The sequence below is a fragment of the Perca fluviatilis genome, chromosome 3, assembly GCF_010015445.1.
Source record: "Perca fluviatilis chromosome 3, GENO_Pfluv_1.0, whole genome shotgun sequence".
Classification (NCBI taxonomy): Eukaryota; Metazoa; Chordata; class Actinopteri; order Perciformes; family Percidae; genus Perca; species Perca fluviatilis.
Genome location: NC_053114.1, coordinates 42,498,734 through 42,522,084, shown reverse-complemented (window position 1 = coordinate 42,522,084; position 23,351 = coordinate 42,498,734). Strand labels below are relative to the sequence as shown.

General features: G+C 42.8%; 1 protein-coding gene across 4 annotated transcripts in view; it reads left to right on the top strand.

Moving 5' to 3' along the window:
- LOC120556187 (multiple epidermal growth factor-like domains protein 11) overlaps nt 1-23,351 on the top strand; it is a 182,714-nt gene that overhangs the window by 68,052 nt on the left and 91,311 nt on the right. For all 4 annotated transcript variants that reach the window (XM_039795619.1, XM_039795621.1, XM_039795620.1 and 1 more), the window contains exon 6: nt 1,926-2,018. In XM_039795619.1, the coding sequence (XP_039651553.1) occupies nt 1,926-2,018 (93 nt within the window). The remainder of the gene's footprint in view (nt 1-1,925; nt 2,019-23,351) is intronic.

Here is a 23,351-nt window from a genome sequence, read left to right as displayed (position 1 = left end):
CATTATGGATAGATACTGTGCAGTACACTGCATTATAAAGTAAGAGACTTATATATTAGGTGGTTTTCTTAGAGAGCTGCTCAATGATGATGACAAATGACATAATAATTGCAAGTGATAATGTCAAGTTTTATATTAAGTCATTTTGAGGTGCCATTGGGTTTAACGTTGTACGTGTTACTGTTTGAAGTCAGCGGGAGGGGCGTTTTCAGATTCACTTTTAGGTGTTATTATTCTTGTCTTTATTGCTTTCTCTGCCTTTCTTTATTAAAATGTTCCGCTATTATTTTTCCCCTCTTTCTCTCTTTACCTTTTCTCTCTTTCTCCTCTTCCTCACACCTTCCCGTGGCCTCCTCCGGCCTCTGAGCTTAATAGCTGCTCAGTATGAGACATGGCAGCCCTGTGAAAACATCATTTATCACACTGTGATAGAGTCGTTTGTTTTCAACCTTCTGATATTTATGACAGCTCTCAACTGTAAGGTTATGTCCTGATGAAATATTACACCAGTTGGGGAAGCGTAAGGTGAAAATGAAGATGTCAGTGCTGCCTTTTCTGTTTGCTGTACGGGAGCAGATAATGTGCTTTACACACTATCAGAAGACTGGCCCGCAGCATCTCACCATATCTAAGTCAAGTTTTTTTAGGGCGTGGAATACATAAATAATAACAGCCATTCACAATTTGTACTCTTGATGGATTAATCTGTGACTCGTTGATATATTAAATAGTCGAAACTCAAACAGTTGAAACCATAACGGCACGGCCGAGATGTGCACAGACTCTCTAAGTGACGTTTCTTTCGTGTGCAGTGTTAAAGGGATAGTTTAGATGTTTTGAAGTGCGGCTGAATGAGTTTTTCTCCATAGTCGGGCTGTTATCTACAGTAGATGGAGGTCGGCGCGCCCCCAGTTTGGAGAAGCAGGCAGGAGTACCGACACAGATCTAAGCTAATGTCCTGCTGTGAACGGGGGCAGCAGCTAAATGAGACTCACTCCTTAATTATAAGCTTTATCAAAGAGGAGACTTTTAAGTTTACTCTTAAAGTGATGGTTCGGAGTAATTCACCCTAGGGTCCTTTGCACCATGACCTCGAGCCAAACACCCCCCCAGAAGCTTTTTTCACCTGGGTCTAACATTGGGAGAGTTAGCTAGAGTAGCGTTATCAGCTGAATAGCTTAGCGTAGGGGCTAATGGACCCACGTTTGTATCTTGTATGTTACCCCACTAATAATGCCCGAAATGATACCAAACGTCTACAAGTAGTACAAATAGGTTATGCTCTCATAAAACGATGGATTGGAAAGTTTGTAAGTACAAATGTCTGCCCCCCGGACCCAGACTGGGAGCTGGTTCCACAGCAGAGGAGCCTGGTAGCTGAAGGCTTTTAGAGACTCTAGGAACCACAAGTAACTCTGCATTCTGGGAGCGCAGTGCTCTAGTGGGGCAATAAGGTACTAAGAGCTCTTCTAGATATGATGGTGCTTTGTAGGTCAGGAGAAGGATTTTTAATTCAATCCTGGATTTTACAGGAAGCCAACGCAGAGAAGCTAATACAGGAGAAATATGATCTCTTTTCTTAGTTCTTGTCAGAACACGCGCTGCAGCATTCTGGATCAGCTGGAGAGTCTTAAGGGACTTATTTGAGCAAGCCGATGGTAAGGATTTACAGTAGTCCAGCCTGGAAGTAACGAATGCATGGACTCGTTTTTCAGCATCGTGTTGAGACAGGATGTTCCTAATTTTGGCAATGTTACGAAGGTGAAAAAAGGCTGTTCTTGAGGTTTGTTTTAAGTGGGCGTTAAAAATAACTCTGAGAGTAGTGCTGGAGGCCAGGTCAATGCCATCCAAGACAGCCAGAGAGAGCCAGATGTATTTAAAAAAAGGTTTGATATTAATCTTGGTGTCCTCTTCTTCCTCCTCAGCGCTGTGTACCGAAGAGTGCGCCCACGGACGGTGTGTCTCTCCTGATACCTGCCAGTGTGAGCCCGGCTGGGGGGGACTGGACTGCTCCAGTGGTGAGTACACATCGCACTCACGGTGAAATGAAAAGCCGATGGAAACAAATCACGCAGGGCTGGAGACTTTGCTTTTTATCTTTTTCTCAGGTTCACATAAAACTGAGCACGTACTTGAATGACCACCATATGTAATCATTTCAGCTGCAGTGTCTTTATGAACACATGTAGGGCTGCAACCAACGGTTATTTTCATTGTTGATTAATCTGTCAATTATTTTCTCGATTAATACACTAGTTGTTTGGTCTATAAAATGTCTTAAAATGGTGAAAAATGTGGATCAGTGTTTCCCCAAGCCCAAGATGACGTCCTCAAATGTCTTGTTTTGTAAGATATTCAGTTTACCGTCACAGATTCAAAAATTACAGACTTCAAAAAATCTTAGCTTTGAACCCTATGATTAGTTTTTTAATAGAGTTTTTTGTGATTGTTGCGGCCAAAAATCCTTGATTATGTGGCACGTTTTCTTAAAAAATGTGATGAAATATGCGGGATATTTATGCAATTTTATGTGATGAAATTGCGGGAACTTGCAAAAACTGTGGTTTGATGAAAAAGAGAAAAAAAAGTGATTTGATGACATAATTACGTCCCTTCATAACGTTCCCATGGCAACAGGGGAAAATGGCTGCACGTGTGAAGTAAACGCAACATTTTTCAACTTTCTGCTGAGGTATACTGTATTATGTGACTTTTTTGCAACGAAAATGCGGGGATTATGAAATCATGCAAGCCCCGCAAATTTTGCGCGGAAATCGGCAATTTATGCGGCGAAAGTGCAACGTATTTGCGCATAAATATGCAGACTTTGGCTGATTATGCTTTGAATTATGCGATCGCATAATCACGTTTTTCTGGAGGGACTGTATAATAATGAAAAGAAATACAAAATGTCAAATCAAATGTTACACCAAACATTCAACTAAATATTTCACATTAGATTAACCGTGGTCTACGCGATTAGCTAATCACATTCTTTCAAATTCTGGTGCATCAACTATCTTTTAGTTATTCACATCTCTGGCCATAATTAGTGAAAAGTAACTGGCATGCAAGAGCTGTTTGGGAAGATCTTGTTTCCATCTCACACTCTCTAACACCCTGACGTACACAAATGAGAGCTGGAACTGGAGCCACATTTAATGGTCGGTGACGGGGGCACAGCATAATGATCAGAGATTGGTATTTTCAGAGAGACACCAAGTCGTCTGACGTTCGCCTTCCGTGGCGATAAAGAAAAGAGCACATTTCCACAGTAGAGGTCAATCTGCAAGCTCATTCCTGCAGATAAAAAAACGGAAATGTTAAGTGAGCAAGAAGGACATCGTGATTAGCTTGTTTGGCTTTAGAGCAAAATGCTGGTCGTCCAAGAGCACAGTCTCATACATAAGCAATTTGTAGCGCTCTACTGAGTAATAGAAAGGTAGAAAATAGGTCATAACACAGATGGGGACACTCACACAACTCAACACACTACTCATTAAATAAAAGAAGATAATGCCAGTGCACACTTCAGATCAGCAGGCTTTTTTAATGATTTGAAAAGCACAAACATAAAACACTGTCCTCAGATTTTGATTGAATTCTGTGTATTTGAATGAATCTGTCGGATAAACTGTAGTTTTGTCAGATATATATATATATATATATATATATATATATATAATATATATATATATATATATATATATATATATAATATATATAATCTGCAGTCAGACCACTAAGATCTTTATATGCCAGGAGCAGATTCTGGAACCCGAAACAATCTGGCTGTTGGATGAATGGTCTTGAACTTTGGTGGACTGTCTTACAGTTTGAGCACATGGCTCAAAATATTTCGTTTTATTCAGTCCTTCCAGAAAAAATGCTTTGATGAGTTTTTTTGTGATTGTTGCGGGCAAAAATCCTTGATTATGCAGCACGTTTTCTTAAAAAATGCCATGGAATATGTGGGATATTTATGCAATGAAATTGCGGGAACTTGCAAAAACTGCAGTTTTTTAAAGAGAAAAAAAGTGATTCCCCAACACCCTGTTTTTCGATGATGTTCACGTCGCGTAATTATGTCACTTCATAACGTTCCCATGGCAACAGGGAAAAATGGCTGCTCTTGTGTGAAGTAAACGCAACATTTTTCAACTTTCTGCTAAGATATATTATGTGACTTTTTTTGCAACGAAAATGCGGGGGTTATGACAAATTTAGAACAATGTTCAAGCGTTGTATGCATGGAGACGGAAGGCATTTGTGGCTGAGATGACGAGCGTTCTAGCATCACGCCGGTAAAGGGGCGAAAATTAGGATGTTTATCCGATCGTCATGTTTCCATCACCGCTGATCGGAGCTGGATATAACAAATACCCGGGAGCACTGCAGAGTCAATTTTCCTGGGAATAAAAGCAGACTGTAGCCTTTCCCAGTGCAGACAAAATTCACATTAGCTAGTTAGTGGGGTTACCATGTCTTCTGATGACGAATGCATGGACAAGTGCCACCGAATCTGACTGGAAAAGAAAGCGTGGAGGTTTTTAAATTCCTACGATGATGGGATGAAAACTGTAGCAGAGTGGATGAGATTTTGTTAAGGCCAGAAAGTGAGTTTTGAAAGCTGAAATGGAGATAATCTTTCAGTCACGGTTACTGACCAGCAGCTCATTTAGGTCCGTTTCGTGGTACAGAACAGTAAAAATTGTGGAAATGAAGCCACTGCATCTCAATATCAGTCTCATTTCAGTCGTTTGGTTCCACTTCTCAGCTCTTCAGACTCTCACACTGCCCTTACGGAGGCTGAGGGAGTCCTGTTCTGTATAGCATAGCAATAGAATACACTTTATTGTCCCCGTGGGAACATTTGTCTTGGGCATAGTGCTACAATCTGTTGCGTCACGACTAGGGCTGGGACGGTATGGATTTTTACCGCGGTTGAAAAGCAAGAAATTCCCGCGGTAGAGCAGTATACCGCAACCCTCTAACGAGAGTACCGTAACTCAGAACGAGAATGGCATTTTGCGGTGATGACGGTGACAAGCTCAGACCCGCGGTAGGCGTCACGTGACCGCGGTAATGCGGTAACCGTCCCAGCCCCACAAACATGTAACAGATAAACCGTAAAATCAACATGAAAACATAAGATCAACGAAGCATCTTAGGACATAAAGGAAGGACACATATGACTGGACAGACAATACGACATCTTAAAAAAGTGACTGTAATAATTAAAGTGCGATGTGTAAAAAGTGCTGGTGTATTTATTGCACTTTGCTCTGCTATCTGTGTATAAACCATAGCTGTATTTGTGTGTGTGTGTGTGTGTGTGTGCATGTGCGTGTGTGCGTGTGCGTGTGCGTGTGTGTGTGTGTGTGTGTGTGCGCGTGTGCGGTTGGAGGGCTTTGGGGGGCCATTGACAGTTAATGACTCACACAGCCCCTTTTAGTCCCACTTTGTTATTGGTGTGTCCGGCCTCCCCAGTGTTTACCTGTTTTTATTGCTGCCCAGGGGCCGGGGGACTGAGGCCAGGCCAAGACAGGAAAGGTAAATCTACCAGCAGTTAGGCTGAGGGGAAGAGGAAGATGAAGCAGGTCGATCAACTCAATCTGTCGGGTTTACTCTGGAAGTTTGGCTTCAACTTCATTTCTTCAATGTGCCGTCGTCGTCTGTCTGTCTGTCTGTCTGTCTGTGTGTCTGTGTCTGTCTGTTTTGTCTTGTCTGTCTGTCTTTGTTTTCTATCTCTTCATTATCCCCCTCTTATTTATTTTTGTGATAAAGCAAAACTGGCAGACAGTGCAGCTGTATGACAGGGCAATCTGAAGACTGTGAAATAAATTAAAAAAACATATTTTTGCCAGTGTCCCACAGGGTAAGGACTCTGCCTCCTCAAATCCCTCCAATAGACTTTGTCATTTGCTCATTACCTGTGGACAGATGTAATTTGCTATAAAGATGCTGCACAGTGAAACCGAGTCGTCCCTCCCACGGGGATATTGAGCCTATTCTTACACAGGCTGTGTTTTCTATCACGCACGCTCTTACCTGATTGGTCAGAGGAAATACATCCCGTGGTCAGCAACAGATTGAAAGGTCCCATATTGTTTTATTTTTTGTTATTATTAGTTTGTTTTCTAATAAACTACAGCCTAGGATGAGTGCAGTGTCCGTCATGTTGTTTTGGAAAATGAACTGCAGAGGCACGAGTTGAATACATGTAAAGGCCTAATGTCTCACAGGCAGGACAGACACATTACTGGATCCTGATTGGTGGGCAACCTGCTCCTCTAATTCAGATGAGTTAAGTGAAAACTCTTCCTGTTTGAATGTCACAAACTAGTTTGATGGGAAATGAGTTCAGCAATTATTCACAGAGAGAAGCCAAGAAAAGAAAGTCCGGCTGTGATTTCTTGTATTGACCCTAAAAAGAAAGGAGGATAATAAAAATTAAATACCTGAAGCCAAGCACTCAAAAAAAAAAAATAACTAACTAAAAGTGTAATACAACAGAATTGCAGTATTGCTTGCTGTCCTGGAGGAATTGTTGGATTATAAAACTAGGGATGCACCGAATCCAGATTTTAACCCGAATACCGAATCCACTGGTTAAGATTCTGCCGAATCCCAAACCGAATACTGAATCCTCCTCCCATCCTCAGTCCTTTAATGAAGTAAACACATGAATGAAGTAAACAGTGACTGTCCTTCCTTTGCCGTACCTGAAGTTGCTGCATTGTGGCTGCTGTCTGGAGATTCCTTCGTGCACAACTGGTATTCTTTCGGATGTTTCATACCAGATGTTGTACCAGTGGCCATGTTGTGTATAGTTTAGGGTCCTCGCCACCACCAGACAAATCGGCATTGCAGATTGAACATGTAGCTGGACTTGAATGGCCTTCTTTTTCTGCTCACCAGTTCCATTTTCACTTTCTCACAGCCTACTGCATTGAACGTTCCACCTATGTAAACACCTTCCCGTAATCAACGGTGCCGTCATTACAAATTCCCCCGTCAAAAAGCCCAATATTCGTTCGAAGCTGAATCCTGGATTCGGTGCCTCCCTAATAAAAGTGGACATTGACTGGAAAAAAACAGATGCCAGTGAACTTAATCCAGGCTGCTATTACCTTTTGCTGCACACCGTATTTATCCAAACCATTAGCTTATACATGTCATTTCTAGGAAAACAGCACTCAGTGTCAAGAATTATTAAATCTATTTTACATGATTATACAGTAGTGTGTGTGTGTGTGTGTGTGTGTGTGTGTGTGTGTTTCCTTTTGAAACCCACAGTACATACCAGAAGAATGCATGTTATGTAACTCAAAACTTCCTGTGGGCTCTCTGATTTAGGAAGAAAAGCCACAGAATTGTCCTTTGCGTTGTCTTTGACTGTAGCTAACTAGATTAGCTGCTGGAGCAGTGTGAGAGCGTCAGCTGCCAGTCCAGTCGAAGAACTCTGTTGCTCTGCCAGCCAATATAAATGGCCCGGACAGAAGTGGGGGGGGGAAGCAACGAGAGGAAGACTAGGATGAGACGGGCAAAGACAAAAGAGGAGACATTGGAAAAGGCCTCAAAAGTAGAGGAAATTATAAGGAAAAAAATGGTAGATAAGGACAAATTATGATGGACATTATCTTGTAAAGCTGGTGATTATGATGAGAGAGATTATCAAGAGCAAGAAGGAGAAGATGAAGGGAGGGAACATTGCAAAGAAGCAGTTTAAAGATGGTAAAGGTTGTTAAAAGAATCAGGCAGAGTAGAAGTCGCTACATAGGCAATTTATGAAGTGATCAACAGTAATTACTTCAGCGCCTTCAGACTTTTATCAATTTCAGGGTTGACAGTTGTGTTAGTTTACTTATGCTGGTATTAGCCTTGTTTTTTCACAGAACAAAAAAAGAAAAATCAAGATAGAAACATCTTGTTTATGTGCAAACAATTACAATCTCTAGATTACCAGAGTCATAGACGGGCTGTTTTCGATCAGGATATAAAGTATTCTTAACCACATCACAAATGATGACTTGAATTTATATTTTGGCCTCGTTAAGTACTTGATTTTCTTCTGGGCCCAATCACCAGGCAGAATGCTGATATCTGACAATTTTGCATAACCGAATGTTACTGTACAGCAGACTGATCTCATGAAATGGCGTATGCCATTATTGGAGTGTTATCAAGACGCATACTCGCTTTTTGGCGTGTTTATCAACACCGTTTGGCCTCCATTGACTTACATTACCTTACGATTGCGTGTCAATTTACGCCATAGCGAGTAGTATGAAAGGGCGAAAATCCGCACAGGACGTTCACCCAGGAGACCGGGGATCGCGTCCCGCGTGTCACGTTTCCTTTGTGTCCCGCGTGTCACATTTCCTAAACTCAGCTGTCGCTTTCTTCTTTTCCTAAACCCAACCGGTTCTTCTTTTCCTAAACCCAACCGGTTCTTCTTTTCCTAAACCCAACCGGTTCTTCTTTTCCTAACCCAACCCGCGTGTCACGTTTCCTAAACCCAATCGTAGCGTTCGTAGAGCTGAACTCGGCGAGAATTATCACTCAACTTCAAAGTTATCAGCTTTACAGAGCGTTTAGGCATCTTTCAGCCTATTGTTTTGGTTTTACGGCCCACAGCTTTGCTGTGTTTATGTATCATATAATTATTATAATTATATAGGCATTTCTTTGAAACGTCAATGGAGCAATTTAACGAGGAAAATCACTTCCAGAACCAGAGCTGTTCAAAAGGAAGGCGGTCACTGTTGAGCTCTGTACGACCACAGGTACGTGTCCATTTTCACGCTTCCCATTCTTTGTGTACATAAGCAGTCGGGCAATGCGTTCTGGTAGCGTGGCGGGGACTTTCAAGAGACTGGGCATTGAGTTGCCCGCTCCTCATTTGCATAAAGTTGAATCCAGGCTTCTTTATGCAAATAAGGAGCGAGCAGCTCAACTTGCCGCCTCTGGAAAACTCACGAAAATCTTTTAAACTGACCGAAGTCGATCTGAAATGAAGACAGATTCAGCAGCTGCAGCTTATTTCTCCCACAAAATGTTTTTTAGAAACACATTTCAGTGAACTTAGTGAGCAGCATGGTGGCCCAACGGTTAGCACTGTTTCCTCTGGGTGCTCCGGTTTCCCCCACCATCAAAGAACATGTACTAGGTTCTCCAGTCAGTGCCTTGTCTTGATCAAGGCACTGGCTCAGATCTGGAGTTGGTCCCCGGACGCTGTGATTGGCTGCCCACTGCTCCCTTGAGGGATGGGTTTAATGCAGAGAATGAATTTCACTACATGTATGTATATGTGACAATAAAGTACCTTTAACTATTTTAATAAGCAAAAAGTTTCCAAACGAGCCGCCTTGTTGGTCCAGTTTGAAATCTGGGAGCAGACAGCCCACGAGTCAAGCGGTTGTCCAATCAGGTACAGCCATCCCAGTTGAAGGAGGTTGGGGCCTGTTTTCTTTGCTTGTCAGTGGTCATTGAAGATAAATTGATACAGTAACTGCTGAAGGCAAGCCCATCAAGTGTGCAATCTGTGGAAGCGGGGCTATCCCCTCCGTCAAAAAACACCACCGTGGACACGCGTTTCCTCAGCAGCAGTCCATTTGATATTAACCGCAGAGTTATTCAAAAAAAAGCCCTTTATATCATGACAAACAGCTGAAGACTCATAAAACACTATACAAGTGGAAGCACAGACGGCAGCGGAAATATATAAATATACAGTGTGTGTCCACAGGAGCTGGTGGTTTTCATTTGAGGCGTTTGAAGCCTTTCATCTTGTTTCATTTGACCAACTGACCTTTTCAACTCAGGCTGCGCCCAAACAACCTCACCTAAAAACGTGACTCTCTCTCTCTCTCTCTCTCTCTCTCTCTCTCTCTCTCTCTCTCTCTCTCTCTCTCTCTCTCAACTCTGTTGTGGCTTGATAGAGGTGACAGTGTAATCTCAGCCAACTACAGGAAATGACCCCCCCGGTCAAAAGACAAGGGTTTATGGGTAAACCTCATGTCACCCCCCCACCACCACCACCACCACCACCACCACAAACACACACACACACACACACACACACACACACACACACACACACACACACACCGGGGTTGTGAGGACTCAAAGTGCACAACGCCCTGACAGCCACAATCAGGCCTCTTTGTAAAAACTCTCAATCTTGTGTTCCGTGTTTCACTCGGCCATAAGTGATGAATTCGGCGCAGGTCTCCATTTGTTGTCATGGAAACAGACGATAGCCTAGCACATTACATTAACACGTCTTTTACTGATGAGCTACTGGAAGCTTTTGCCACGGCAAAGAGTACCGTTGTTTGTGTCTCTTGTAATGGATGAACTTTCACAGCCAGTTGGAGAAAAACTTTTCTAATGAGCATGTGAAGGCAGACGTGGCTTCTTTCAGTACTTTGAGTAAAAATCCCAGTATCTGGGTAACCAGTTTGCTGTTATTGTTTTCCAACCTGCTCATCATGTTTAAAAATAGCAAAGATGGAAAACAGCTGAGCCTGAGGGGGGAACATGTTAAGCCTGGTGCTTGTGGCATGCTTTACCCAGCGGGCTTCTCATTTTACCTCCTGTGTTTTTTTTCTAAAGTTCCTATAAATATGATAATGTGTCAAGGTCGAGTTGATCTGGTGTGCCTTGCTGAGACGACACCGCGGCTGTCGTTGACCAGCGTGGGTGCACACTCGCTAACTGTGCCCAGACATGTCATTTATCAGAGCTGGACTCATGCAGATGGAAGCAACACACACACACGTAAATACACGTGTGAATCCAGGCGTTAAAGTAAGTATCAGTATCAGTAAGTAACAATCCGGAACGGGCTTATGGCACCTTAGATTAATAAGTAAATGAATCTAATTAGCAGTTTCATACATCAGTGTTTCCTGTTTGTTTAAAATAACGCCAAATATCCGTTCCAGTGTTTCCCTGTTCACTCTCAGCAGCACACCGCTATGAGTCCAGTAATAAGACAAGTGTCTGTGGTGAGTTCATCAAACCAACATGGCATCATGACTTTGCGTAAACATCCACGCCAACTTTCTTAAGCCAAGTGGCGTGTTATCTGTACGCATTTTGAGCTATCCACGTGGATGTCTACGCTGTATACAGCGGACGGCAGTCTGCAACGTCACAGCGTAAACATACACGCTGCGTGGCACTTTCTAAAGCCACATGGCGCGTTATCGCGAGGCTACATGTTATCGCGAGACTACGTCACACGCGGGTTTTAGGAAAACAAGAAAACGGACAGTTGGGATGAGGAAAAGAAAACCAGGTTGGCTGTAGGAAAGGAAGAACGGGCGATTCGCCCTTTCATACTACTCCCTACGGCGTCAATTGACACGCAATCGCAAGGTAATGTAAGTGAATGGAGGCAAAACAGCGTTGATAAACACGCTAAAAAACTATTATGCGTCTTGATAAGACGCCAATAATGGCATACGAATTGGCGTGTCATGAGATCAGTCTGACCGAACAGACACTTGTCTCTAATAATAGCAGGAAAGTTGAGTGTTATCTCTTTGTATTTTAAAGAGAAGACCTATCTTTTTAATCTGGAGTAATGTATAGCATTAGTTATTATTTAAGTGTTAATCATTGGTTTTCATCAATCATTCACTCTTAACATTTTATTGTCTTATCGTCTCATTTTTAGTCTTGCTAGTATTTTTTTTGTTATTCATTGTCTTGTGTTTTGTTTGTGTTTTGTGTGTTTGTGTGTTTGCTTGTGTTTTGTTTTCATCTTCATTTGTTCCGTGAAGCTTTTTGGACTGCATGCTTCCTTGTAAGGTGCTATATAAATAAAGTTGAGTTAAACAGCTAAAGTCAGTTGAACAGGTGAAGATCCCGTTGTCTGTGGCCTACCCGTTACAAACAGACCCTGTAGTGAACGACACAGTAACGTGCTGCAGTGTTTTTAGCTGAGTTAGACAGAGAATGTTCGGTTCAAACCGATCAGGGATGCTATTTTGCCGTCATTGTTCAAAGTGAATGTAGCCCCTGTGTGTTTTATGTGGAGTGACTGTGTCGGACTCTGTTTAAAAAGTTTGTCAGCAACCGGTTATATGGAGGCAATTTTGCCTTGTGTGCTCTGATTAATTTGGCATACAGTTAACGCGCCGGTCATAATTTTGTTTTAATGACAACTCAACTCCTGGCCATTGCTCCTGCTGTTCTTTACCACTGTTTTGAAAGAAGGAAATTCAAAAGTTAATAATAAGCGTTCTGGGACATGAATGCACATAGATGGAAAGAGAGAGGAGAGAGTAGCTCAGTGTGTCAAAGGAAGTCCCCCCGGCAGTCTACACCTATAACAGCATAACTAAGAGCTGGTCCAAGGCAAACCTGAGCCAGCTCCACAAAGGGTTGGTAGATGAATCGGGCGACTATGAAGAGAAGCAGAGAAGAGAAGGGGCGCCGTGTCTGCAGGTATACACTAGGGGTGGGAATCACCAGAGGTACCACGATACGATATTATCACGATACTTAGGTCACGATACGATATTATTGCGATTTTAAACATATTGCGATATTCTGCAATATATTGCAATTTATTACCTTTTTTCCAACTTCATTATTATGTCCCCAAAGGAAAACTTTGTCAACATCTGTTTGTTCATCTCACATGAAATTTATTGCTGTAAAATGTGACTGTCAAGCTAACTAACTAAGTGTTTGCCCCGGTGTGACTTTCGTGTACTGCTCTAGTTTGGAGAACGTGAGACAGCAGTTGCCAGTCTTCTGTGAGATAATGAGCTGTAATAGTCACATAGGAATCCACTGCCCGTGACGTCCATGCATCACAAGTTAATGCAACACGTTCTGCTGTTTTCAAACTTTCCTGAACTTTAAGCTTAACTTCTCTGTAGAGCTTGGGTACGGCTGTATCCGTGAAAAAAGGGGGCCGACGGAGTCAAGCGATACCTTGGTTCCAGTGTTTTGAACAAGTGACAAAATCCCTCATTTTCCACAACATTGTATGGGCACGAGGTCTTTGCACATGAAGTAGGCGATGGCTTGAGTTATTTTCTTAGCTCGCTCTGAATTGGGAGGTAGCTTTGTCAAGCTAAGTGTGTCCAGTGTTGGTTGGTTTTTCGGCGGAGTTGGTTTAGCATTAGCTTTACCGTCCTCGGCTAACGCTAACTCTGGATGGTGGCGTGTGAGATGAGCCCTCATGTTCGTGGTATTCCCTGAGTATTTTATTTGCATACGACACTCCTTGCAAATCCCATGTCTCATATCCATCTCAGTTGTCCCCTCCTTGTTAAAAAACCCGAAAAAAGTCCAAACACTTGATTTAAACGCCGATGGTGCATTTCTAATTTCTTTCTCTGACGCTGCCATGTTTATTTTATCTACATCCTCCTGCACGCTGACAGTCACCCCGCTGACCTCACCAGAAAACAAACAGCGCCATCTGGTGGACTGAATAAGCAATTGATTTTATTATTCTACTACCAAAAAGTTAAATTCTCATGTGCAATTTAAATAATAAAAGATCGATACTTGGCGTCTGTGTATCGATACAGTATTGCCACGGGAAATATCGCGATACTATGCTGTATCGATTTTTTCCCCCACCCCTAGTATACACCCTCCCCCACCGGTCTAGGCGAACGCTGCAACTCCTCACTCCCTAACTATAAGCTTTATCAAAGAGAAGAGCTTTAACGTTTACTCTTAAACATAGGGAGTAACAGGCAAACTAGCTTTAAAAGTGGATTGAATGAATGCTTATGTGGTTCATGTAGATTTCCAAAAGTAACAGATAAATATTTAAAGAAATGTTAAAGTTTTAAAAGACTACAGATCTTAGGGTTCCCCCACCTGCCAGATTCCACTTTAACGCCTGCATGTATCCCATTTACACATGCACGACACAAAGGCCAGAAAGCTCACACACAAGCAGAGCAGCAGCTGGGCAGACAAACACTCACACAGTTGCCTACAGTGATGTATTTGCCTCTTTTTGCTGCTACCTCGTGCAGCCTAAGTCCCCACAAGAGCCAAGTTTCACACAATTTTTTTCGCTGGCATCCATGGTTGGAAAAAAGCCTGTCAAGGTGTGCAACGACATAATGCAGCCTGAGCTTTCTGTCAGCCGCTGTTCACTCTTTTCGCTCCTCTGTTTGTCTCCTGTGCCCCTCTCCTTATCTCCCGGTACCACTCTTCAGCTCGACTGTACAAAATCCATACTGATCCATCACAGTGCAACTGTGCCTCAGCTTCCGCCTTTGATTTGTGTTTGTTCCCCAACACTCAGCCACTACATACAAGGCTTTTTCACCAACACCTTTATTTCTCATGATATGTTTTCATAGGTTTCCTTTATTGTAATTGTTTTCTTTCATGCTCATCTCCGGTGAGTGGAAAGGATTTTAGTTCTGGATTGCCAGCATCACAAACATCACAAACGCAGATCACAGCTGTTTCTGTATTCTTTGCACGTAGAACTCCAAAGGTCAAAGTCTCAACATCCAGACAATGGACTAAACAAATACGCTTTGGTTCCTAAAATATTCATCAGTGGACGAGCGCTGACTGCCAGACCGACTATTTTCTAGTCGTCTTGTTTCTTACAAAAACCTTTGCTTTTAATGCAGGACATTCTCCTGAATCTGATTGCACAAGGTCACATCTCACATATCAATCCTTGCTCTGTTTCAGTTGATGTAAGTGCCAGTGGAGGAGAAAACCGTAATTAAACAACAAAAACTGCACCTTGACTCTTCTAACTTGTAACTGAGGTGTAAAATGACCTAGCAACAAGATTTAGGTGAGAATTACTGCAATGACACTAACAGACTCAGCAGTGCTGCTCCTGGCCAGCTGGATTTAACTGAGCTGATCAATCACAACCACGATTAACTCAACAACAAGCCTCAACAGGCTTTAGATTCTGATATTAAAGGTATATACGGTGATATATATATATATATATATATATATATATATATATATATATATATAGTTTTTACTTTTCGGAACAGCCAAGCTACATTACATCTGCTTTACTTGCGATTATAGCAGATGTATTGATATTGATCATAGATTGTATGATCCGATTTGAACCCAGACCACAATCTTTTTCTGAACGTATCTAATTAGTTTTTGTGCCTAAACATAACCAAACTGGGACAGTTTCACAACGTTAAAGACATATTTCAAACTGAGATGGTTACAATTCTATAAGAGGATGGAAAACGCTCCTGTGGTCGTATTAGAGGGTAGGAATAAATTACCAATATCGTCATACGGTTTGGAGCACTTGTTGAAAATGCAACTTGACTGGTTGGTGGAGGCATTCAACTGTGAGGCAGTAATTGTAGTTTTATTTATTTTAAATTTGAATCTCTTTTATGTGCCAATACTCTGTGCTCCGCCACACCACAACTTATAATTTGATTTTGAAATAGCCAAACAGCTTTTCATTCATATCCTCTTTGTGTCAAAAACACATGCCGCCTTGTATGCTTGTGGAAAACACTTGCTCATGAGATGAAGCAGGTAAACAGGTTGTCAGAGGAAGAAAGCAGCAGGTGTAAAAGGTTATGTTCTCTGTAAGAAGACAGAAGTAAGACGAGATGTGATTGGGAGGAGTGAGGGGAACATTGGGCTGAGACGGACGTGACATGTTTCTCGAAGAGATGGGTTTTCAATCCCCTCCGGTAGTGACTATGCAGTACTGAATGGGATGGGAAGGTCACCCCTCCATTGGGAGACAAGAGGTAACAAATTCGAGGCCGCCTAAAGGCAATTCACTGTAGGAAAGGAGGAACTAAGCCCCCGGTAGGAGCTGATAGGCTCCTATAGACTCAATAAGATACAAAAAAAAAACCTGGGAGCACTGTGCAGTGTGGCCTTTCATGAAGATTACTTCTATTACAATTAGACACCAGAGCTCACTCACTCTTGTTTTTTAGCATTTTAATCTGAAAGGTCCCCAAGTTCAAGGTCCTCAGCGGCAGATCCACCGCTTAAAGTAATTTATTTACTTTACACAGTTGTTTGCATTTCTTTAAACCAATTACAATCGTCTTGGGCCCTCTAGGGACCATGGTAGCAAAGCAGGAAGTAAAGTGACGGGCAGGATACATTCAGAAACCTGTATCTCACTCAAAACGGCATGGATGGGTTTTTTCCAAGTTTGTATGCGTGTGGAAGAGACACAAAATAACTGATGAATGATTTTTTTCATAATATGGGGACTTTAAATTAGACAGGGAACATTTTACGGCACTGTACAGACTTATACTTAAAGTACTTTAAGTACATTTTGCTGATGACACTTTTACTCAAGTAAAGTTTTGAATGCAGTACTTTAAAGGTCCCATGACATGGTGCTCTTTGGATGCTTTTATATAGACCTTAGTGGTCCCCTAATATTGTATCTGAAGTCTCTTTTATATAGGCCTTAGTGGTCCCCTAATACTGTATCTGAAGTCTCTTTTATATAGGCCTTAGTGGTCCCCTAATACTGTATCTGAAGTCTCTTTTATATAGACCTTAGTGGTCCCCTAATACTGTATCTGAAGTCTCTTTTATATAGGCCTTAGTGGTCCCCTAATACTGTATCTGAAGTCTCTTTTATATAGGCCTTAGTGGTCCCCTAATACTGTATCTGAAGTCTCTTTTATATAGACCTTAGTGGTCCCCTAATACTGTATCTGAAGTCTCTTTTATATAGGCCTTAGTGGTCCCCTAATACTGTATCTGAAGTCTCTTTTATATAGGCCTTAGTGGTCCCCTAATACTGTATCTGAAGTCTCTTTTATATAGACCTTAGTGGTCCCCTAATACTGTATCTGAAGTCTCTTTTATATAGGCCTTAGTGGTCCCCTAATACTGTATCTGAAGTCTCTTTTATATAGACCTTAGTGGTCCCCTAATACTGTATCTGAAGTCTCTTTTATATAGACCTTAGTGGTCCCCTAATACTGTATCTGAAGTCTCTTTTATATAGGCCTTAGTAGTCCCCTAATACTGTATCTGAAGTCTCTTTTATATAGACCTTAGTGGTCCCCTAATACTGTATCTGAAGTCTCTTTCCCGAAATTCAGCCTTGGTGCAGAATTACAGCCACTAGAGCCAGTCCCACAATGAGCTTTCCTTAGTATGTGCCATTTCTGTGTCTGTAGCTATTGAGGAGCAGAGATGGGGGGCAAGGTGGAGAGTGGGGGTGTGGCCTTGACCAACTGCCACTTTTCTCGTTTGAAAGCCATGATGTCTCTCTCCCATGGGTGGGCCAAATTCTCTGGGCGGGCAAAGCAGAGAAAGGGGAGGTAACCTTGCTCCTTATGACCTCATAAGGAGAAGATTCCAGATCGGCCCATCTGAGCTTTCATTTTCTCAAAGGCAGAGCAGGATACCCAGGGCTCGGTTTACACCTATCACCATTTCTAGCCAATTGGGGACCATAGGCAGGCTGGGGGAACTCATATTAATGTTAAATAACCTCATAAAGTGAAATTTTCATGCCATGGGACCTTTAACTTTTACATAAAGGTGCTCTAAGCGATGTTGGATGACGGCACTTCTTGTTGACGTTCAAAATATTGTCAAACAAAACGGAGGCTAGCTCGCCCCTCCCTCCCCCGTCCCCTCCCCCGTCCCCTCCCCCGTCCCCTCCCCCTCCCTTCTGTGCTTCCGCGCACTAACCCCCTCAACCCCCACCCCCAAATCCTTCTTGTCGGTTATTGGCTGGAATGCTGGAAAACTGTTTATGTTTGGTGGTGCAGGTTGGCACAGTTTGTTTTTGTTGCCGTTTGTGGAGCCTGGGCTGTCTACAGAGACCAGTGTGTTCAGGGGACAGGCAGCTCGCTGATAGTGAGGAGATGTTTGCTGTATGTGACAAAACATGTTGTAGCCTAAAAAACGCGTGACATCGCTTAGAGCACCTTTTAATTAAAGAATCTAAATACTTCCTCCACCAGTGGTCCACACAAACCAGAACATGACAAGTGTCATTGTTGCGTCGCTGTGCAGCAGCAGTCTTCTCCTCCGTGTGATCCAGGGTTGCGTGGTCTTTTATCCCCTCCTGTTTGATTATTTCCTCATTGTGTCATAAATAATTATTAGCGTAACAAATTCAACACTTTACCTAGATTAATGCGCCTATTCTCAATCCCTAATCCAGTGCAGCTTCAGGCTGGGAGGTTAATGAGATGTCACAGAAACCTTTTCACCCCACTACTCAGACGCCACGAGATGGTCTCGGAGGACATGAAATATTCAGCCACGCTTGGAAAGGGATTAGCTTCTGAGAGCCATGAAGTGTTTATGTCTTTTGTTTAAAACATGTTATTTTACCATGCTGTAATTTTATTTTTACAGTGATGTTGGGAGGAATAACTGGAGTGTTGGCTGTATTTGAACAAGCAAAAAGAGAACTCAAAACCCTACATCATTTCTGTATTTAATTCGTGACAGTCTTCCGTCTAGATCTCACTGTTCTTCTGCTTCATGGCTGTCTGATCTGTGAGCCGTCACTGCAGCACAGTCGCTCAGCATTATGTGTACGAGTCTAACTCACCTGTGCTCTGCCTGGCAATAGAAGACTCTGAACTCCCACTGCTCCTCATTAGCATGGACTTCATTAGGCCGCTAATACCTGTTGCCCGTGTTGGAAGGGGTGATACTGTGGGGGTCAGTAGCCATTAGCCAGGCTGTCCTCTCGAGCTTTGGCCGGCTCTGAGCCCCATCCAGGAGCAGACTGGCGTTTCTATGACAAAGTGTATCTTTCATTACCCAACAGACTGAGTTCAGCAAGTCATTAAGTGCAGCTTTGCAGAAATGATGCAGGGTGAGTTTTCTGTGGAGAGGCGAGAGAGCATTACGTGAGAGGCAGAGGAGAGAGAGAGGATCATAGAAATGTATAATAACAAAGAAAGAAGGTATGGAGAGCCTTAGTGATCCAGATGAAGGGAATGCATAGGGGAGGAGTATGTCTTAGGGATAAAAGCACCTGATGTTGCTTTATATAAGCTTGTTGTGTATGTGTTTGCATATATTGAGTCAGTATTACACACTGCTGTCCCTGTTGTCTGAAAGACTGTGTGTGTGTGTGTGTGTGTGTGTGTGTGTGTGTGTGTGTGTGTGTGTGTGTGTGTGTGTGTGTGTGTGTGTGTGTGTGTGTGTGTGTGGGTGGCACAGCGATGACGTTGACAAAGTTGTTCTCTCCCAGCATGTCCAGGATGGTGGTGTGTGTGTGTGTGTGTGTGTGTGTGTGTGTGTGTGTGTGTGTGTGTGTGTTTGCCAAGGCTGCAGCTCCTGTTTATCCTGGTACTTCATTTAGGTCCTCAGTGATAATAGCACACACACGCACACAACGCTGACGAGTGGACTTGCCCCACTGCCAAGTCCAATTAACGGCTACAGTCGCATCAGCATGCCCCTTATGTTTGGTCAAAATTAATTTAGCAACAAACTTTTTAATCAAATTCCACCACCATCCCCTGAGGGGTGATTGGCTCTCTGCACTCCATTGTTTGGTGCCGCGATGTCCGTCTCCTCCAATAGGGAGCTGTGATTCAGCTTGAAGCTGTGAAGCATGGGCTCGTGCCTTGCTTTTTTTTGTGAGCGGAAGAAAAATGATCCTTCAGCATTTCCTGCTGTTTGTTAAATTACAGCGAGCAACACAATCAAAGCCACAGTCCGTCTGGTGTAAAGCAAAATGCTCAGTGAGTTTTTTTGGGTTATAATATTTTACAGACCTTTTGAAAAAGTCTGTAAAAACACCTTGCTACAGATATAGGATATGTACAGTATTTGAGTATCAAAGCAACCCATTCTAGCAAAATCTTACATTGGAACCCTTTGTCAAAAGAATATTTAAAAAAAATAACATTTAAAAGAAGCTCCTGATAAACGATTACAATGGCTTCTGAGCCTTTCTGTCTGTGAATCTCTTATTACATTACATTACATTACATGTCATTTAGCTGACGCTTTGATCCAAAGCGACTTACACTTATATATGTCAGAGGTCACACGCCTCTGGAGCAACTAGGGGTTAAATGTCTTGCTCAGGGACACATTGGTTGATGTATGGCATGTGTCGTATCCACTGTGCCATCACCACCCCAATTATTATTATTATTATTATTATTATTATTAGATTGTCTTAGAGGCCCTATCCACACACATATCTCATCACCCATTTGGGCTGGCAGTAGCTCATTCTGTAGGGAGTTGGGTTGGGAACTGAAGGGTCGCTGCTTCAAGTCCCCATACGGACAAAAGTATGGTGGTGGACTGGTAGCTGGAGAGGTTGTTGTGTGGGAGCAGGGAATGTGGGCCCAAACGCAGAGAGCAGGCAGGCAGGAGAAGGTTCGAACTGAGGATTTATTACAAAAAGCGGCAGTACAGAGATTGGAAAAACACGGGGAAAAAACAACCAAGGAAAAACTCACAAAATAAGACAGGAATACTAACAAGGATCCAGGCTCAAACAAAGCAACAGAATACCAACACTACTGACCAGCGCTGGCCTGAGTCATAAGCAAACTAAGCCTGGCCCCCAGGCCACCAGGGGGCCCCCAACCGAGTGTTATTTTTTCTCCTTAACATTCGCCGACGGTCCCATCTGGGCTCCCGTAGTTCAGAATGGGCCCAGCCCTCCCCCCGCGCGTTTGCCATGGAGATACACAAACAACATGGCAGTGACAGCGGCTTATATTAGTTATTTTCTTAACCACTGGTTTCATTACTTACTTAACCGTAATCTCCGCCGAAATGACCGGCAGCTCATGGTGCTCTTTACCCGGCTCAAAGTCACCTATTCTAGAAATACTGAACCACGAACTACTGCTGACCTGACGGAGCGAGTATTGGACGGAGCACCATGGAGCACCGTCAGCTGTTGAGACCCGGTGTTGAGGAACTCGGTTGCAGCTCAACACATCTACTAGAACGCACCATTAAGCCGCGGATACGACCGAGCTGTGATGGAGGTCTGTAGCGGCTTAAACAACTAGCAATCGCCGCTTTATAGCACGGAGCTCCTCTTCAGTGTTTTTATTTTATTTTTTACCGCTAGTTACTACGAAGGAGCTTGCTACAGGTATGCTACACTCATGAGACCATGGCATGTTAATGTCCGTTACTCAGCAACAGGTGAAAACAGGAGCAAGTCAAACTACTAAACAACTAAAGTCAAAATGAATTGAACTTTTACTGAGGAACGAGAAGTGAATTACCTGTATGTGTGAAAACAGCTTTATCTCACGCATCCGTTTAGTGATTGTTGATAGCATAATTATATAATTTGTTGAATATATAGCATAATATCATTTTGTCATTCTTTTACGGAGGGCGCCCCCCCAATACAATGGTAGGGAAAACACTCAAATGAATTTGCATAAAATTGGCATGAATAATCATAATGGTATACATGTCGTGTGTGTGTGTGTGTGTGTGTGTGTGATCTTGTCATTTATTTGTCATCTGCAGATTGATTTTAAGTAGGTGGGAAGAATCGATTTAAATCATGAATCAGATTTTTTGTGAATTTTTTTTGAGGGCATATCGCCCAGCCCTACTTCCTACTAACACAGTGTATGTCCGGCAAACCCACAGCTGACAACCATGCAGCTAAACTAATTGATGTGGTTGCTAACTCTCCCAGAAGGGTGGACTTGGACTTAGTCGGCTGATTGTTAACGGTTAATAAGCGGTTAACACGGGCGGGCTATCGGTCAGGACAAAAAATCTAAATATGCATCCCTATCAGGATAAATAGAGAACATGAAGTCCTGTGGGATTGAACGTGTTGTTTGGCCCTGAAGCCCAAGTAGTTGTGTGAAGTCACTACCTTATTAACCCTTGTGTTGTCCTTCGGGTCCCAGTGACCCGAAGGACAACACAAGGATTATGTACTTCCGTTTACTTTGTTGAGAATTGCTCTCTAAAACCTGTTTCTTGTAAAGTTTATTTCTAGAACACATTTAAACACAGTTTAAGCTGACCAAAATGCTGTACAAACAAGAACTAAGGTGCTGTATTAACCCTTGTTTAGAGAGCAATTCTCAACAAAGTAAACGGAAGTACATAATCCTTGTGTTGTCCTTCGGGTCACTGGGACCCGAAGGACCACACAAGGGTTAAGTCAAAAAGCAAAAGGCTATGAATCTGAACAAATTTAGGTATTGCCCTTCTCAAGCTGACCATCCCAAAAATGCACCAGAATATTCTGGTGCACCCCCAGACCCCCTCCCCCCCCCTCACATTTGCACCCACTTTTGCACAAATAGATTAGGGGGGGAGGGTCCTTATGCATCTGTGCCCAGGGGGACAGTAGTTCATACTCTGTCACTGTATTAATTTATAATGTAACATTATAGCGTGACATTTGTGTCAATAATCGTCAAGCACAGGTGACTCCGCGTGGTGGGAGGGGAGGCCCCCAAATCAAATTCTGCTTAGGGCCCCCAAAAGGCTCGGGCCGGCGCTGCTACTGACAGGACACGGGCACGAACGGACACAAAACGATCCAACAAGAGACAGAGGGAACAAAGGGGTTAAATACAGGAGGTAATGAACAAATGAGGGCCAGGTGATACAGCAGGTGAAACACATCAGGGCGGGGCAGGACAATCAACGAAGGCGGGAAAACACAGGAAGTAAGACTAGACATGACAAAACAGAAAACAGACTATCAAAATAAAACAGGAAGCAGAACAGGGAAATGCACAACAAAATATACACAGACCACGATGCACAAGACAGGATAGTCAACACAACAGGGAACAGAAATATACCGAATATACAAACACAGGAAACATACAGAAATCAATAATACCGGCAACAGAAATGACCAAACAGGTAACAGAAATGGAACAAAATACAAAGCAAAACATCGAAACCATAACAGAGGTGCCAGTTCACCTCCAGGGCTGCCAAGGTGCACCGAACCCCCGACTGCTTGGAGCGCCTGTCCATCGACAGCTGCAGCCCACTCACTATGACATCTCTCCATTAGTGCATGTATAGGTACTGAGCATGTGTGTGTAATTCAGGCCTGTGTGTAATGTGTATAATAACACCAGAGTGAAAACATTGTAATTTCCCCTTGCGGGATTAATAAAGTAAAAATTATGAATTATTATTATTACTGTTATGGCTGATTTCGCAGTTAAACTCCAGTATCGTTTTACGAAACTACTTAATAAATGTCACTGAGAGTCTACACCCTTTATATCCATGTGTTAGAACAGAGCTTTGTACTTCAGTTTGATCTGAAACCTTCCATCCATCTCTTGACGGAAGCAGACAGCTCTCGCGTGGATGTTTACAGTTATTATGACACAACAATTGTAGAT